Here is a 17,610-nt window from a genome sequence, read left to right as displayed (position 1 = left end):
AATTTAACTATATAGTATAAGGTAGAAAGCTGATAGGTTAAATGTAAAAATGAACCAACAGTTACCCTTATTGAGTTTATATAAAGAAACAGACGAAGCTGTCTTGCAAATGAACCGCAGAAAGTCTGTTCGCTACAATCTCGCTTAGGTTTCTCGCGGAACCGGCATAACATCGATCCCATTGTCGTCGTAAAAGACGGGAACTCGCGGTGGCAAGAAAAAGGCTCCATTGTTCCGGCGCTAATAGTCCGTTAATTCCCGGCGTACATTGTGCGCGATATTCGTGGCTCCTCTGGCTTCGGGGATCGGTTAAATCGAATCATAAAAGAATCATAATTAACCGCTCTTTTGTGCCGGGTTAGGAGATGGAGGCGAGAAAGCGCCGCGTGGCCTTTCCTCACTTCACCGGCCAAATTGGCATTTCCGACTTTCGCTGGTCCCGCTAATTTTGAATAATACCTCGACGGTGACCCTGCCGGATGTAGATTTATAATCATAAGCCACCTCGAAGCCGAAGAGAAAGAAACGGCCATGACGGATTCTGATGTCGACTTTCTGCCGTTTATTCGATTGATAATTGAACGTTCGCATAGGAAAGGGTTAAATGAATTTTAAGGAAAGGAAAAATATTCTAAGAGGGTAAACCGCGAAGGATTAATGTCGGTAACGAGAACAAAAGTGGTGGTTGCTTTTGGAAAAGTTACACGAGCGTTAGCGCGGGCAAAAAGCTAACCCCTGACCGCGGACCACCTGCCAGACCCATAAAGGCCAATGATATTTTTATAATTGAAATTAATTGCAAGTTGACCGCGCGCACCCTCGCGACCCGCAATAAAACCGGGAAGCCGCGCAACCGACTAGACGAGCAAACAAAAATTAAACGGCAAGAAAGAAACGGAAAGACGCAAGAATAAGAGTACTATCCAAGATAGAAGAATGATAGAAAATTGCTGAATTTACGATTCCTTCGGTAACAATAATTTTTCCAATTTATATTGAAACTTTGGAACACAAGAGGTACTGTATAACACAAGACGCCAAGTTGCATCTTACATAAGGAGAATCCATTTTCAAGATATAATACATTAGAAAAAGAAAAAATGTAAAAGAGGTAGTTGGAACGTTTCTCTGGAATCCCTCCCACGTTCATCATCCATCGAGATCCATCAAGAAGAGATCCAAGGATGAACGGTGAACGACAGCGATCACTCGTTGAATCGACGATCCAGCATGGTGCCCCGTGAGTTTGAACACGCGAAGGAGAGGCTCGCACCCAATCATCAAAGTCGCATTTTCAGTGTAATGGGTGTGTTTAGTTGGTTGGAAAGGGAGTGTGGAGGAATGGTGGAACGATCGACTGGCCCAAGATCCACAGTCTCGATCGTGATCGAGCTGGTTCGCCACCAATAATCATCGTACGGCCGCAATTATGGGCCTCGGGCATCCAATCGGCTCTTCTTCTCTTCTATACGACATCGTTTTCGTTGCTGTTCCTTTGCTTCTCTCTTCTCCTTCGGAACACTCTATTATTAGGCTGTATTACCGTAATGCGACGTCCAGTATGTCCGGGGCTCAGCGAAAATGGCTTCTATAATAGGGAGAGACGCCAGATATCCGGCGTTTAACTTGCATCTCCCTTCGTATAAAGAAATAGGGATTCTTTTTAAATTTCGTGAGGAATTAAAAATTCAAAAATCCTGTGGCTTATAATTTTCATACATTCTTGGGTTTAGAAAATCTTGAAATAAATCTTTTGAAGAATCGATTATTAAATGCAATAGACGCGAAACGAATGGAAAGAAAGGTTGAAAGTCGTACATTGGATTCCATAAAACTTGGCTACGACTGAAGTTGCAGAACTTTCATATCTGAAGATCCCAATAAACGGTTAGGAAGAGGTACAAAGAGACTTGGTTCGAGACTCTCGCCTCGGTATCCACGGTTTTCAATATGGAATCGCGCGATAAACGCTCCCCAAAGCAAAGACGAAAGACGTATCTTCTCTGGGAGATAGGGGGAACTTTATAACTTGGCTACGAGCAACAGCGAAACAAATCGCGCGACTGGATCTCGCGAGACATCCGGTTTCCTTGGTCGACACCCTTGATCGTTCCTCTCTACTCTTCGTCAAACAACAGAGCACCGTATACGCCTCTCCAATATGTTATCCCTTTCATCGTTTATACCTTTCTGTACAAAAGATTTTCACTCGTTTTTTTTTTTATATTTACGGTAGAAGTACCAAATCTTTCTATTCTATTTTTCATTATCAAGATTAAGCTCGACAGGGTTATTTATTAAAATTCCATAAATTTCAATCTTCAATGAATATAAGGGTCGCTTGAATAAGTGATATTGTTCGGTTGAAATTTCTCTTTTTTCGAGCGTTCGTTTGTCACACAATGGAAGAAAGAAATGAAAATGTAGGCCACCGAGCGCATTACACGTTTCACCACAATGCTCGAAAGACCTTCCCTTTCTACTTAGCAATACCTAGCATCGGGTAAAAACTTGGGTCCTCCCTATATCGATTCCTCGGTAACGACGCCCGATTTCACTGCAACCGAGATAAGGGAAGATATTCCGCCTCGGTCGAGCACATTTGACAAATACTTTCCAGCGAAACACGATTAACCGTTCGAGCGAAAGAAGAAACAGAGGAGGGTGAAAAAAGAGGAGTCGAAAACGCTGGTGTAAATTACTCAGCAATTAATTTAAATACTTTTAGCATTTCACTTGGTCTTACTGTTAGCTCCAACTTCTCTTTAAATTCCTCACCAGGAATCATTACGAAGATTATTAAAATATCACGATCTTTTATTTTGACGTTACGATTAAAAAAATGTTGGGGTGGTAAAATTTGGGGGTGGTAAATTCTGAGGAAGTTGCTCGACTCTTGCTCGCGTCTGTCACACAGATGAGAGAGAGGTGAATATTTGGGCAAGAGGAACGTGGCCCCTTTCCCAGTGGGGGTGGTTAGGCGTCGTAGAGAAGGGTGTGGGGGCGAATATCGAGGGCGCTAATGTTCCTTGGGCAGGAAACGCCGTCTCCATCCTGCACCCTCTATCTCTTCGCTCGCTCGCCTATTTTTATTCGTCTTTATCTGAGACTCAAGTCGGTTCCTCTCCATTTCCTCTTGAGGAGTTCTTCCTTCGTCTCATCCCCCTCTGTGGTCCTCCTCCTCCTCCTCCTCCTCGTCGTCTTCTATGCCGCTTCTCGTGTCCCCTCCGGGTACCGATGCGACGACAACAACATGCAAACATTCTGGTATTTGCAATTCGAATGCCGCAAAACGGGGACGGGAAACCGCCGCGAAGAAGCTTCAGGTTCTCCCTGAAGGCACCACCGCACGCCTTTTCGAGCTTGCTATTCTATTAGCCCGCTACGAGAGATAAGTTCCGCTTTGCGGCCTGCGAGAACTTCGTTCAACCAAACAGACGAATGTGCTGCGTTTTCTTTTTCGAGCTTTTTTTTATTTATACACAAGATTGTCAGAGTTGGAGATTTAGAGTTACAGGACGGTTTTGAAAACAGCACTCTCGTTTTAAACAATTTTTCAACAAGAAAACATTCAGCACGTCCCGTTGTTGAAAGATCCTCGATCCGATACCAGGAACACAAGGCGAGAGGGCTTAAATTGCTTTATAACCGCGTGATTATACAACGAAGTGGGCAGATGCGTGCATTAAAAATTCGCAGTCGTTTAACATCGAAGTCCATGATTATAACGTCGATACAGGGTTAGCCCTCGGCAAGAAAAATAAAGACATCTGCCCTGATGAGAATCGTTCGGAGCTGAGCACGTTGAAAGGGGCGAAGTCAGTAAAAATTGACTGCTTAAACATTGGGTTCTTGGTGAAAAAAACATCGCGAGCAGATGCGTGTCTTGCCGAACCTTCTTTCCCATTTGTATAATCATCAAATTCTTGACGGACTCTGCACCAGTCATGGCGTTGCAGATGACCGTCAAGAAAGCAACGAAACGCATCTGAACTTTAAAAAAAATAATTTTTAACAAAAAATACAACCGACTTCGAGATGTGTGATCAATACTCCACAGCTGTTAAGAAAACCTTATCTACACTGCAGACATCAAACAAAGAGTAAATTTTTGCAAGTGTGATCATCGCGGATATATCTCCTACTAAATATGAAAGGTTTCATCGCGGTCGGTACATTTCTTGCAGAGTAAATGCCGAAAAATATAAATGAAGCATTACGTTTTTTGCGATAAAAGTCGTTAGGAATGAAAAAATGCAAAATATTTTTTTACGGGACCAATCGGGAGATGTATTCTACAAGACGTAAGAGGTTTCGTTCCGATTGGTCCATCCGTTTCGGAGTAATCGGGGAACATACATAAAAAAGAAAAATATACTGATCGAATTGAGTAACCTTCTCCTTTTTCGAAGTCGGTTAATCACGGGAACTCGAGCATGAGAAGACGGTGTAGACAGTTGTCAACGTGTCTGCTCGTTAGAGCAACGACTAGCCGCGGACAACGTTATCTGGAATCGCGAACGAGTCAGCTAATATCTCTTTTTCGGCATCGTGCGTACGATACGTTGCTATATAATTACTAGTGTACCGTCGTGGGGTTGTTTCGTCGGTGGAAACGAGCGGAGTTACTTGTTATTCGAGTAATTTCAGTCGAAAAAGCGTGCACACGATCATCAGATAGCGATACCAGCTAATGACGACTAATTTGTAGGTAAACAATTAAAACAATAATGAGCGGCGAACTTTTATGTCGTCAAATCTTATTAGGCTCCTTATGTTTCTAAATTAATCATTTAAAATATCTACCAATCTAATGCAATAATTAGTTGATTTAGATTCTTTCTGTTCGGTGTAATTTAAATTTTTAAAAAACAAGGGGTTTCGTTACTTCTGAAAGGGGCCACATAGGCGTGTAGAGGCGCGAAACTTTTACCCCCTTTTCAAAGTTGAAACAAAGTCGGATCGCGTGACCAGAAGGCGTGCCACGTGGTAGGTTAGGCGACCAATCGGCTTCGAGAGGCGATACATGTACGTGTACCTTTGATGTTTCCAGTCACGTGACCAAAGAACCAGCCTCGATATCAATTCGTGACACGCTAAGTACGCGATCGCGTGCCAGGTTCTGTTTCGCGGTGGTGGAGCTTTAAGGACAACGCTTCCAACTTACACCCCTTTTCCAACCCCCCTTTTCGGTAGGTCGTTGAAAACCGTCGTAGAGGAGGTTTGGTCGTTAACGATTTTTTCCTTAATCGCCTGGACGAATTTTTTGGGTAGATTCTAGGCGGATAGCGATCCGAGTGTCAGCCTGTTTCGCTGTTATCGTCTTTCCTCTTAGTCAGACTTCTGTTATAATTTCATATCACGAATCATGATTTCGTGTTTTATTTTCAGCCCGACAGCTATTTAGGTTATGAAAGTTTAGGGAGATAGAATTCGTCGATGGGGTGGAGATAATCGAACACCCTGCTGCTTTCTGGAAGCTGATTGGTTCGGTTACTTTCTACCTGTGTTATTCCAGGTATTGATTGTTCGAGATTGGATACGGTGGGCTCAAGTAAATTCTCGTATCTGTTGAAATTAAATGACAGGGTGGATTCGATGCTAAGGAGGGTGAAATCTTTATAATGATGATAAGTTTATTTTGGTTAATTTTGTTTCACAATTGTTTCTAAGGTGTTGTAGGTAATTGATTAATTATTTTTATTAGTTATGAAAATTTAAGAATTTTTATAAACTTGGCCGATTATGAAGTTTACAGCACCCTCGTTTCCTGAGACGAAATTGGAAAAAAAGAAAACAGAATTTCTCGCTGGTGGCATTGAATTATTGTTTGAATCAGGCACGCGATCGATTCGAATGGCTATCTTTCGATGGCCAACGGACAATCGCGATCAATCGCGAGATAAATCGTGCATGATCATCCATAAGTGGTTACGCTTTCGATAGTGTCAACAGGAACAAGTTGTTAGGTTGGAGGGGCAGCCTGGCGCGTCAGGCCCACCCCAGGATTCCGGAGCGTTCGTGATGGATGATCGCAGATATGGTGAAAAATGGTGATGGATGAAATCTCGTCGGCTATAAACATTGACGGAATCTGTTAGGTGAATTGTAATAAGTTATCCCGCTGCGCGTCTTAATAAAACAGACGTTTCGCAAGCTATCGACCTGGCGAATTCTGTCTCGCCTATCGGTCGTCCATTCATTTAAAACCGATTTGTAAACGTTCCATTCGAATGCTAATGGAATTGATGTGTTTCTACACGTAATAGCGTTAATAAAATTCAAACAATCAGACTGAAACTATCTCTTACATGCTTACACATACAGGGTGGTTCAAAAATCATGAAAAGGGTTGAAATCGTAATATTCTTTTTATTGAAATATCTGTACATTGAATTGTAGGACTTCTTATAATTTTTTTATAAGATATCCGCGTACGGATTATAAAAAATTCCAAATGAATGTTGGTAGGAAAAATGTTAACAACGATGATACTAAAGAACCCTAACGAGCTGAAGTCACCGCGATCGAAGCACCGTCGCAATTCGCGGTTCGACGAACGAACGATGCGAGATGATGGTGGCAAAAAATTGGCAAGGGCGGACGAGATTTGATTCCCGGTGACGTATTAAATGTGTGGTAGCAGCCAGTGGTGTCAGGGGGATTGCTTTAATCAGTAGATTAATTCGTCATGGCCTCCGCCGCGTAGCAACGTCCTTTGTCGGCCGGCCGTAAAATATGAGCCAACGTACATAATCAACTATTTGTGGTAATGAATATTATGCGGCCGGCGCGCGTGTCATTAATAACGTCCGAGGCTGTACCGCGTAATCTGTTTTTTATTTTTTTTTTTTCTTCTGTTTCTGAGCGTGCATTATGCCCGCGTGTGAGCGCCAAAATCGTGAAGAAAAACTGTGCTTTGCATGCTTACGTGTTTCTACGCCTTTCATGTTAGGGTACTTTGATAAGAAACAAGGAGAGATTCGTGCGACAAAAAGTGTAAGCCTTGGAGTTTCTTTCTTGGCCTCAAAAGCGAAGCTTAAAGGCTGAGAGTGTATAAGGGTTGATGATGAGTTTGATGGATTTCTTCGAAATATTCCCTCAGGTGAAACGATTACCACTGCGATCTGGGAACTAGGTTGATGATAATAAAATAATTCAAGAAGATAGTTGCTGATGGGTTTAATAGGTTTCTTGGAAATTATTTAACCAGTGAACCGAACCTCGGATGAATTTTGAGTTAAACGTTATTAAAAAAGAATTTCACATTGGCTCCTGTTTCCATCATCCAAGCTGGTCCAAGGACGTAAAGTGGGAACAGCTTTGGCCCGAATAACATCCCTCCTGGTTGAAACTCATAGCCAGTGAATAGCCAGCTAGAGGGATCAGGTTGGCGAGCTTTCGGTGGCCCTCAACGGATATCGTGGCTCTCTTTCCTTGCCACGAAACTCTCACCTCTCGGTTTAACCCCTCCTGGACAACTCCCCGCGGCGAAAAGACAAATGAGCCCGAGGTGAGAACTTGCCCGATAAATACCAAAGGCGACACACTGTTTGACCAGGGAGCATACAGCGTGGACCGGCAAGAAATACTGCGTCGGACGGTCCTCCAGCCCTTTTCCTTTGCCCTCTGTGTATATTGGTGTGCGTTCGTTTGTGTGCGTCCATGGCCCGTGGCTGCTTCCGTCCTTCACCCATGCAGGCCATACAAACAACCCTCTGCTTGCACCATGGCCACTGTTCGTTGATGAATTGTTTGTTCGTGGGATTTCCTCGTGTTCTAGCTTTGTTTTTCTGATGCACCTTTAACAGTGAACAACACATTCCTCAGTGTTATCGATTGGTTTTTAAACGGATTTACTTTGGGGAGGTTTCTTTGAAATCCAGAAGTCAGATTTGATTTCTGGTTACAAATTATTTTTATTAAGTCAGAGTACTTTTATTTTGTTGTTGCAATTTATTAGGTTAATTAGTGTCATTTGAAAAATTATTTTGGTTATATCACACGAGTTGGCGAAGGTAGCGAGAAGATTCATTCACCCTCTGTCCGTAAAAGCTTGCGAGTGCGTGCCACGGGAATCTCTTTTCTTCCGGGGCAAACCGTGTCCGGGCGCCGCATTAATTTCGTGTATTTAACGGGAATGAGCTAAATGTCTGCCCGGAAGGGTTCCTCGTAACCGAGTGCCATTTGCGGGACCTCGAGCGAAGAACGAAGATCCTTTGTTTCCCTTCAGCTATGTTCGAGTCAATTTAAAGAGCCCTTTAAATTAATAAACCACCAGAGATTAGTGATTTATCCCTTCTGTGATTTCTTTCTCGAGTATCAAGCGGATTTCTTAACGTGGTTTGAAAATAATCGAAAGAAAAATGATGAGAATGATCTCGCCAACGGATTCAGGGTCGTCGGTGCCTACAAAAAGCAGTGTTTTTCCGAGAGCGAAAAACTATTTTGTGCTTTTACCCGAGCCACTCTGACGACACATCATTTTTCAACGGCACCCTGTCAGACGATCAGAGAAGGAGAGGCATAGCGTTGGTAGCCGACGTCCACGTCAAACGTCAACGCAGTCTTTGATTCTTTATTCTTTTTTTACTTATTCTTCTACCCCTTCTTCTTATTCTGTATTCTCTATACCGGAAGTACTGTCCGGAAGGTCGGCGACACACGGGTCTTAGACTTTTCCCTTTATGAAATGAATGCTCTTCATTTTTCCAAGGTGAATCTATCTTCAATTATTCAGAAAAATGTTATAAATCGTATACTTTTCGGAAAGTTCTAATTGTCGATCGATTTAGAGAAAGATCGCAAGTGGCCCCATAGACTGGGCATCGGTTTTCGTAGCAGCCTTCGAGAGGCGAGCGTAGGTGATGGATGGACGGGCTTCTGCTCGAACAGTTTCGTCTATACGAGCCACGTACCGTTTCCCCAATTAAACAATTGCATTCGCATCCATCCATCCGTCTGTCCCGTTTGTGAGATCGTGGCAATGGGACCCTCTCCCTTCCCTTTGTGTTTCCCTTTGTTCGACTCGTTTCGTTTCCGTTTTTCTTGCCTTCTTTTTTTTTACGAAGCTTGTACATCCTGTCCACGGAGATTGCCGTCTCGAAAAAACGGTTTACAATTAAATTGCACCGGGCTACAATACGGCAGCTACGTGACAGTGAATCGGAAACGATCGCGTAATTTGTACTTGAACGCCTCAATTTCATGCAAATGCATCTGCACCCCGATTTCGTACTAACCATACTTATTCTGTTTTCAGGTTCTTTACGAGAGGACGAGAATTCTATCAGCGATTGCGAGGAATTTTAAACGATCTGAGGACACATAGAGGTAGCAGGAGCATGGAGCAATTTTTACGTAAGAATAAATTACTACTTTATTACGCTGAATGCTATGGTAGTCATCGATGATCGACACCAGAAATTCAACATAGGTAACGCAACGATTGAAAATAATTAAAATTTTAAGTAGAGTTAATATTACATCAATTTCGCAAGATGCCAAATGAAAAGTTAAAATTATAAAATAATATACCTCGTTTAGTACAAGTGTACGCACTTGTAAAGGGTTATAATATCAAAATTTTCCATGTAAATATGTAATTGGACGTTCGGTATTATCCGAGGCACGCAATAACGACGTTCCTTCGATGAAATAACGCGAAATTGATGGTCGAAGCAAAAAATCACGGGCCAGCTACGAAAGAGAGACGAAGATAGAAGACGCGATGCAACGGCGTGTAATCCGTAATCATAATTCAAGGTGGCTACCGGTTCCGTTGTAACCGATGACTGCTAGCTGGCCCGTCACGTCTCCCCGTCCATCTCCTGAAATCACGGCTCTCCACGGAATTTTATGTAAAATCCAATGCGGCTGTTAGTTTATGCAGGTAGCATACATTGGCGGTGGTCCCACGAACGTGCCCTACGTACCAAACCTCGCTCTTCGCCACCCTTTTTCTCTCGTTTCTTTCCCTTCGTCACCCCTCCACCTTCTGCTCCACCTTCGACAACCCTCGATCCCGATTCGAAGCGATTTCGAGGCGTGATATAACCATTCCAACATTCATCCTTCGTTTCCTAATATTTCTTGCTGGTTTCAAAAATTTGGAAATTAACAAACTATTCGTACCGTTAATAATTAATTAGAGCTTCAACGATTGAAAAGGGATTAAATTCCTAGTGTCGGTCATCAGAGGCCATCATAGTAGATCTTTATATCGTTCGAATGACAATATGTCGCATTGTTTCAAAAGATTGCCTTAATATCCGTTTATACTGGATCGAGGCTCGCATCAGGCACGACCGATCCCTCTTCCCTCTTGGTCGAAGAAATTTCGCCACGCTACCATGGAAGCAGTTGGCGCGATCTGTGAGCAAAATCTTCCGGGGCTGTTCGAGAAGGAGAGGAAAGTAAAGGAAGAATGAAGAGGGAAAGAGGAGAAAGAAAGAGGTTCGCTCGTGCGACGAGGTATACAAGGTTGTAGCATGGTACCGGTTACATGCAGCCGGCTGTAATAGGGTGAGAGGAGCCGTAGGGTGAGCAGCCTCGGACTTGACTAATGAGGCGGCGCGTCCTCGACGTTATTAGATCGCCGAAAGAGTTTTTGAGGATGGCCCGGCTCCGTCCATGGACGAATCCACCGCGAAGGATGGGTAATGATACGGCTGGACCCCGTTTCTTATTTGTCAAACGTCAGCCGCAAAGACGTTGCCCGGTTGTTTTCGGGCCAGAAGGAAGTCTTGCCTCTTCTCGGAATGATAATCTACTTGCAAATGCGACCGTCTATCTTTCTTTCTCTTCTACCGCAACACGTTCCTCTCTCCGTTTCTCTTGTTCATGCCGTGTTTGTTCTGGCCGCTGTGTAACGGGGATGAAGGAACGTTGAAGGAAGCTGGGCCACGTCGCTTTCCGCAGCCTCTGTTACGTAATTATCAATAATCACCAGGTTAAGGGACACGTCGGGGGAGGGAGGAAAGGGAAACGGAGCTGGTAGCTTGAAATTAAGCGTTTCCACGCGAGGCGGTTTTCTTTATCATGTAGATTGCTCGAGGGAATTAGTTTGTTGGTTAAATCACACGACGGTATAATAGAATTCTCGATGAATTTTCAATAGATAATGAATCATATTTTTGGTAATAAGTACGTTAATTGTTGAGAAACGAAAGGTATGCGAGCAAGTCGTCGTTCCGAGACGGGCAACGTTGTGTCGGTACTCGCTGCACCTTAATTAACGTTTTAATTGTATCCTTCATGTATGAACAGTGGCCGTTCCACTCTGTGATGCACACTAACAAACCTAATTTCCGTCTGAAGAACGAAACCGCGTTCTTATCTGCCAACACGTCGCTGAACATGCTTACTGATTTCGTTATTTCATTCTGGAATTAATTCATTCTTATCTTTCTTGTTACGAAGCTTCTGATCATATTCAAGTCCGAAACCTATGATCGTTGATGAGATTCGTCGCGAGACCCAAATAATCCCCCACATGGATGGAAGTTAACGAAACAGGAAACGAGGTATATTAAACGGGTAGATCGAAAGAAGAAACGAAGAAGAAACTCGAGGATAAGGAGTGGGACGAGGTCGTGAATGTAGTGGGAAAAGGGGAGAAAGAAAAGAAAAGAGAATAAAATAAAATAAAAAGAAAAAAAAAAGAAAAAGAGGAGAAGCGAGTCGAAAAGGGCAGCCGTGGCAGAGCCGCTTTCGCCTCGGCGAATGAAATTGCCCCGGCAATCGGTGGTTGCTTATTAGCGTTTGACGTTCGATTAGTCAAGTGCACCGTCCAAGATCCGCCGTTTGAAGGCTCCGTGGCTCCTCCCATTACCGGTTCCCGTGGGTCCTGTTCATCGGCCAACAACCACGCGTCCACCAGGCGACCGGGCACAACCGGGCACGTAGCATCATCATTCTTCTGCCATCCGAGAGAAAAGAGAGTCTTTCGCGTTCTCCGAGGTTTGCGCGGGCATACCTTGTAATTACGTTAACCGTACTACTGCCAGCAAGGTAATAGCACGAATTAGTTGCACTTCAATGTTTCCTTCGATGCGTTCGAAATCTTCTTCGCCAGTCTTTTCTCTTTGTATACTTTACCGCATTCCACGGCTTCGTCCACCATCTCTTGCGATACTTTTTCCCTCCGGTCACGCTGACATCCAGAGATTAGGAGAGTTTCTTGTACGCTTTCTGAATCCTCTTAGGCGGAGGAGGTTCTGCTGCTTCTTTTATCATCTTCTTTCGTTTAATTTAACGAGAGGCCTTTTCCAATCGTAATCGTCTACAAATATTTGCAATAATATTTCAATATCCCTTGCCAATCTATGCTCAAGCACTCCCCAGGTCTTCTTAGATCGTTGTTCGTGGAAAACAGACAAGATTCCGTCCTGAAAGAAGGTAATTTATAGCTGGGAACGGGGAAAAAAGCTCAGCTTCCCGGAGTACAACGCGTTATTAATACGTTTTAAAGAAATGTCCAAGATTAATTTGCGAAACGAGTCGCTATTGAAGTTCTTGCCCGCGGCCTCATTAATCTTATCCAGAGAGCAGGGAGACAGAGAGGGGTGGAGGGAAAAAAATTATTTTGTAGAATGTTCGGTGTAATAACAGGGAATCCTGTCGCCGGCACGCCTAGCCAGGGAACACCGTCCCACTATTAATTCATGTCTCAAGTTTTCAAGTAAGAAATTAATGTCTCCATACGTGATTCGTGGATCCCCGTGGCCGACTCTTGTTCTTTCTTCAGGGTGGTTCGTTGTTGAAAAGTTTCCACTCGAACGATATTAATATGTCTGAGTATTTCGTTGAGCGCGAAACTTCTTTAAGAAAAAAAAAAAAAAGAAAAAAGGAAAAGAAGGAAAGTAAGCTTTCTTCCACGTTCACTTGGTGCTATTTTAATAATAATAAATCGAAGATAAAAGAATGAAAAATATTAAATGATATTGACGCGAATTCTTTGTCCGGTAAAACGAAGAACAGCCACGTCATTAATCACTGTACGCGTTGTCTCTTAAGAAACACTTTTCTTTGTCAACTGGACGTATTTATTCGACGCTTGAGGTAGCCGAGCATCGCGGTAGGTAGATCCTGGTTGCGTAGGAGGATCGCAGCTGGACGAGCGTACGAAAAGCTCGATCCAATGGGAAGCAAGTAACCAGAGAAGAGTTTTAATTCCATGGTCCGAACGTCGTGGGTTTATGTACGGTTCGCTCTGGTGGCGTTCTTTTTGAAAAAGCGAACGCCGAGATAATGGAACGTAATGTAGCGTGAACCAGCGCCGCTACCTTGCTTCAGCTTTTAAACGCGTCGCGAATATCTACACCGGGTGTTCCTCAAATAAAGCGCAATATCGAATTTTACTGTACAATTTTTCTAACGACGATTCTTGGAATAAATTATAAACTGACGAGGTGTAAGCTTCTTCATCATTCGTCGGTTGTTTCACGTATGAAATTCTTTAAAATCATGTTCCTCGATAAGCATCCCGTAGTCAAATCGCTTCTTGTCAAGTTTAATCCCATCGAGTATCAAGGAACCGGTTCTTTTAGTCGGTAATTGCAAAAAATCCGGCATTTCTTCGCCGTCCACCCGGTAGGAAAGTTTCACGTGTGGGGTACCTTAATGATGCACCCGGTTGGATCTCACGAAAAGTCCACTCTCATCGTGCATGGTGACCATCCATTGAACGAAGTTTTTTGCTCGGCTCCAAGTACAAGACAGAGCCAGAAAGGAGAGCAATCATTGATACTCGATCCTCATTCCACCATCATTATAAAAAAATTTCAGTTTTCCAAAAATTCATGCGTACCATTGTTCCTTAAAATTCTAAATTATAGAAAGTTCTCTCTGAAAGCGTAGGGGTAGCTCTAGCGTGAAACTCGGCTATTTCTCGCTTGGCAAAGACTCGCCGAATTCGAAATCATAATTTTAATGAAAGCGGTACGCGAACTCCGAAAATAATGGTCAACATTTCCTGCCCGTATTATTTCTGGGAGGCGCGGCGGGGGTGCAGGGATTTACGGGAAGCGAATGGAAGCAGAAAATTAACGATTCCAGGCAGAACGGTGGATGGGGTAGGGGTTGGGGCCCGCTGGAAGTTTTTCTTAGTATTTTAATATAAATGCGGCTACGACGGCCGACTTGGCCTCGCGCGGGGAGGGCCGGTTGTTTGCGGCAGTTTGTGCCAAGCTAAATGAAGAATGAAGCTGAAATTATTTGGTGGAAAACAGTGAAACAGGATGTGGAAACGACACCGCGTAGATTTACAGAGGCTGGTGCACGCGTCTCGGCCCGGGGGGGCTGGAACTGGACGAGGACAAGAACATTTTTAAACGGGTCTCCATCTCCTCGTCCTTCTTTTACGCTGGCAATTATAATTTTTCGCCAACTGGCGAATCTGATAGATTCATGGCCCTCTCATTAATTTCCATCTTCCTTTCTGTACGGATCTTTCGTTTCTTCGATGAAAATTCAACTTGTAGGATTCCTAAAAGAAACCACGATGATCGAGTAATCGAATAATATTTTTAAAGGATCGAAAGAGAAATGAAAATTTCCAAATTAGAAATCAAAGAATTTCCACTGTGGTTGGTGCATAGTTTATTCGAAGGGATGGTTCATTTGACCCACCCTCGAAGGGGATGCAAGTCGTGGTATCTTTAATCAGTAGCGATGAGAAAAATTGACGAGAATGCTCGAGAGCATCTCCCTTTCTTCGTTCTTGCTTCATATTCGCGCCGGAAGTATCCCCCACCCCCATGGTCGACCAAGGAAAGCACCCCTTACCCAACGTTGGATCCTTAGCTTTTTACCGGGAACCAATAATGAACTTTTTTTTTCCTCGGTATAAAACTTGATTTGTAACAGCCTCTCTTTCCACCCCTTCCTTTCTTCTCTGTCTCAGCCCTCTCGTTGTTGGCCTAGCAAGCACCCCTAAAGACGGCGAGAAGCGTCTCATTCTCGGTTGCTGATATCACTCGCGGCATTGCTCATTACTCACGCCGTCTTATCATCCTTACCCCCCATAGAGACACCCTTGCTTCGCTTACCACACCTTTGCCATACTTTTTAGTCGTTCCTTTCTTTTTTCTGATTCTTACAAAATCCTGTTTCGACCACTTTTGGAAGGAGAAGCATTTAAAGCTTGATTTGCGGTTGACAGTATTATTTTATTGTATTTATTCCGTATATAAAAAAAAGAAAATTGTACAAAGAATAGTAAGACAAGATCTAATTTGATCGTTCTTTTTCCTATAGCCGAGGTACAATCGTTGATTTCCGTCCCTTTTCAGAACCACAGCCCCTTCGAATCGTGTATCACCTTCTATCTCAACCATTACCAGATTTCGTTAAGGTTGAATCGAACTCCTCCACCTCTCACGTTCAACTTTCAACCACGATGTTCGTTCGATAGATCAATTGACAATGTTAGTACCCAAGCAATCGTTGCCTTCTCTTCTTTCAGCCCTATCTGCCTGTACGAGCATTAAATTTACTGCGCCCTTGATAGCAAAGTGGAGCGCACGTTCCCTTGATTATGTGCTTCGTCGAATGCTTGTTCCCAACGACAAATTCTTTACCCTCCCCCCTTTTATTTCTATCGTTTGATTTCACCTGAATAATTAACAAATTTTTGTTAAATTTGAGAACTTTTCACGAACGAAAGCTGAGACAATACAAAAGCTTAGATATTTTCTGGAGGCAGATTACCGTCGTTTGGTTTACAGCCACCCAGAAGAGGGGTAATTCCCTCTCTTCTCTCGCTATCGGACTCGACCGGTCGAGATACGAACCAATAAGTATCGAGCTAGGGAGAGAAGAAGCCGTTCGCTGAATATTTCTTATCAGTAAATTAGCAGGCTAGGTTGCCTGGCCGCTCTCGAGCTTCTTCGATGCTGATGAGCAAGGACACCCAGGAAGCGACAAGTATCCATCACCTTGCATCTATCGGGGATGAGTTTCTGATAGGAAACATTGTCCTCGTTGCAACCTTTCTTTGATAAGCGCAATGAAGTAATAAATCTAGAGGTTCGATATCAAAGTCGCTATGCATTTTTCAGAACTCGATTCCATTTGGAGAGAAAAATATAAATATTGTTATCTAGTTATCAACGTTTTTGAGAGGACCAAATATTCTATAGGACCGAATATTCCTAAATGACATAAGACGCGGTTAAATCTTTCGAAGTCGAGAAGAACGGTAGAAAAATCAGGTCATATCGTGGCCGTTCACGGATTCTTTTTCCCTCCCCTCGCCGTCGACGCGTCTCCGCTGTGTCAGCCTCCATAGAATTCGGCGCGGCAGATAATCTGAAAGAAGACGAAAAGGGATGGCTTTCCGCGCATCAGCAACGACGCTGGCTGGCTGGCCAACCGCGTTGCACACTCCCGTGAACAGTTCATTTATTATGCGGTTAGTTATCGCGTCTTTTCGTCTGATTTCCCTGCCAACAATGCGCCGTCACCGGCGCAGACAGCTCCCTTAGCGTTCTTAGAGGTAAACTTCTCTTTCCCGCTGCCAGCGACGTTTTCTCATCCGCCACTCTAAGTGACGCTCACCGACGACACGCCATACGTCACCACCGCAGTTCGCCCTAGCCTCGTTTTCATCCCTTTCCACCCTCGCACACGTATACCGTCTTTCGACGCTTTCCACCGTCGCATTTACTTTACCCCTTTCTCGTAGCTCCTTCTTTTTTTCCAACTTTTCTTCTTCGCTTTGACGCAGTTGTCGAACGACGGAGTCAGTTCGTGTGTTGAGTTACGATCGGCTGACTCGGTGGGGTGGAGTTTGCTCGGTTCATATATTTCCTGAAACGCGAAGGAACGACGCCAATCGTGCGAGAAACGCGACTGATCGACCTTCACGATCGTTCATTTCATTTATTTATGGGAATAGGAAAGATATAAAGGTAGATAAATGAAATTTTTATAGATTTCAGTATAATTAGAGTTTTTATTAATCAAGTTGGAACAATCCACTTTCGTTAAACGTGTTAAGCTCTCTTTACACCGGTGATCGAGGTCTGAAATCTTGTTTAATTGATCGCTCGATCTATGCCGGAAGTGGTCACGAGGATCAAGCACCGTTAACGGTACACGTGCTCGACTGAAATTCTCCCGTTCGAGTAGTGGCAAAAATAAAGGGGCCCGCAGGATGAGCTTTCCCGTTACACGCTGCCTCTCACGAATCCTCTTTAAAAATTTTTTACGGACACTCAAGAAAAATAGCCGCGAATCGAGAGACGAAGAGAAGGCGATGAGATGCGCGAGGAGGGGAAGGCTAGACGAACGGAGTCGGTGGAACAGAGTGATGGATGAACGCGGGCCCGTTTTCTCGGACGAGCCTCGCTGGACTGACATGTTTATACGAAGGCTGTCTGTAAAGGTGGCCGTTGCTTTGCTTTCCTGCTCCTCTTTTGTAAACGCGCACCTATGTACACCCCCGTTCATAAGTCACGGGACACTTATTACTTTCAACTTTGCGTTTCAATTTTAAATTCAATTTCTTTCGAGAATCTAAATATGTCCACAAATATTTTTATAACATAGAACGCTGTTTATCGAATGTTCCTGGTTCATTCAAAAATTTCTTAATAGGGTTGAAAT

General features: G+C 43.6%; 1 protein-coding gene across 3 annotated transcripts in view; it reads left to right on the top strand.

Moving 5' to 3' along the window:
• Positions 1-17,610, top strand: part of LOC123989286 — a 63,211-nt gene that overhangs the window by 29,189 nt on the left and 16,412 nt on the right. For 2 of the 3 annotated variants that reach the window (XR_006830523.1, XR_006830522.1), the window contains exons 2-3: positions 9,263-9,360; positions 10,259-13,970. Coding sequence is in view for 1 of the 3 variants with exons in the window: in XM_046290074.1 (XP_046146030.1) it covers positions 9,263-9,360 (98 nt within the window). In the remaining 2 variants the exon portion in view is untranslated. Of the gene's footprint in view, positions 1-9,262; positions 9,361-10,258; positions 13,971-17,610 lie in introns of those variants that run through there. The other variant, XM_046290074.1, reaches the window with a different exon arrangement.

Source organism: Osmia bicornis, chromosome 2, assembly GCF_907164935.1.
Source record: "Osmia bicornis bicornis chromosome 2, iOsmBic2.1, whole genome shotgun sequence".
NCBI lineage: Eukaryota > Metazoa > Arthropoda > Insecta > Hymenoptera > Megachilidae > Osmia > Osmia bicornis.
This window is presented reverse-complemented; position numbering and strand designations above follow the sequence as displayed.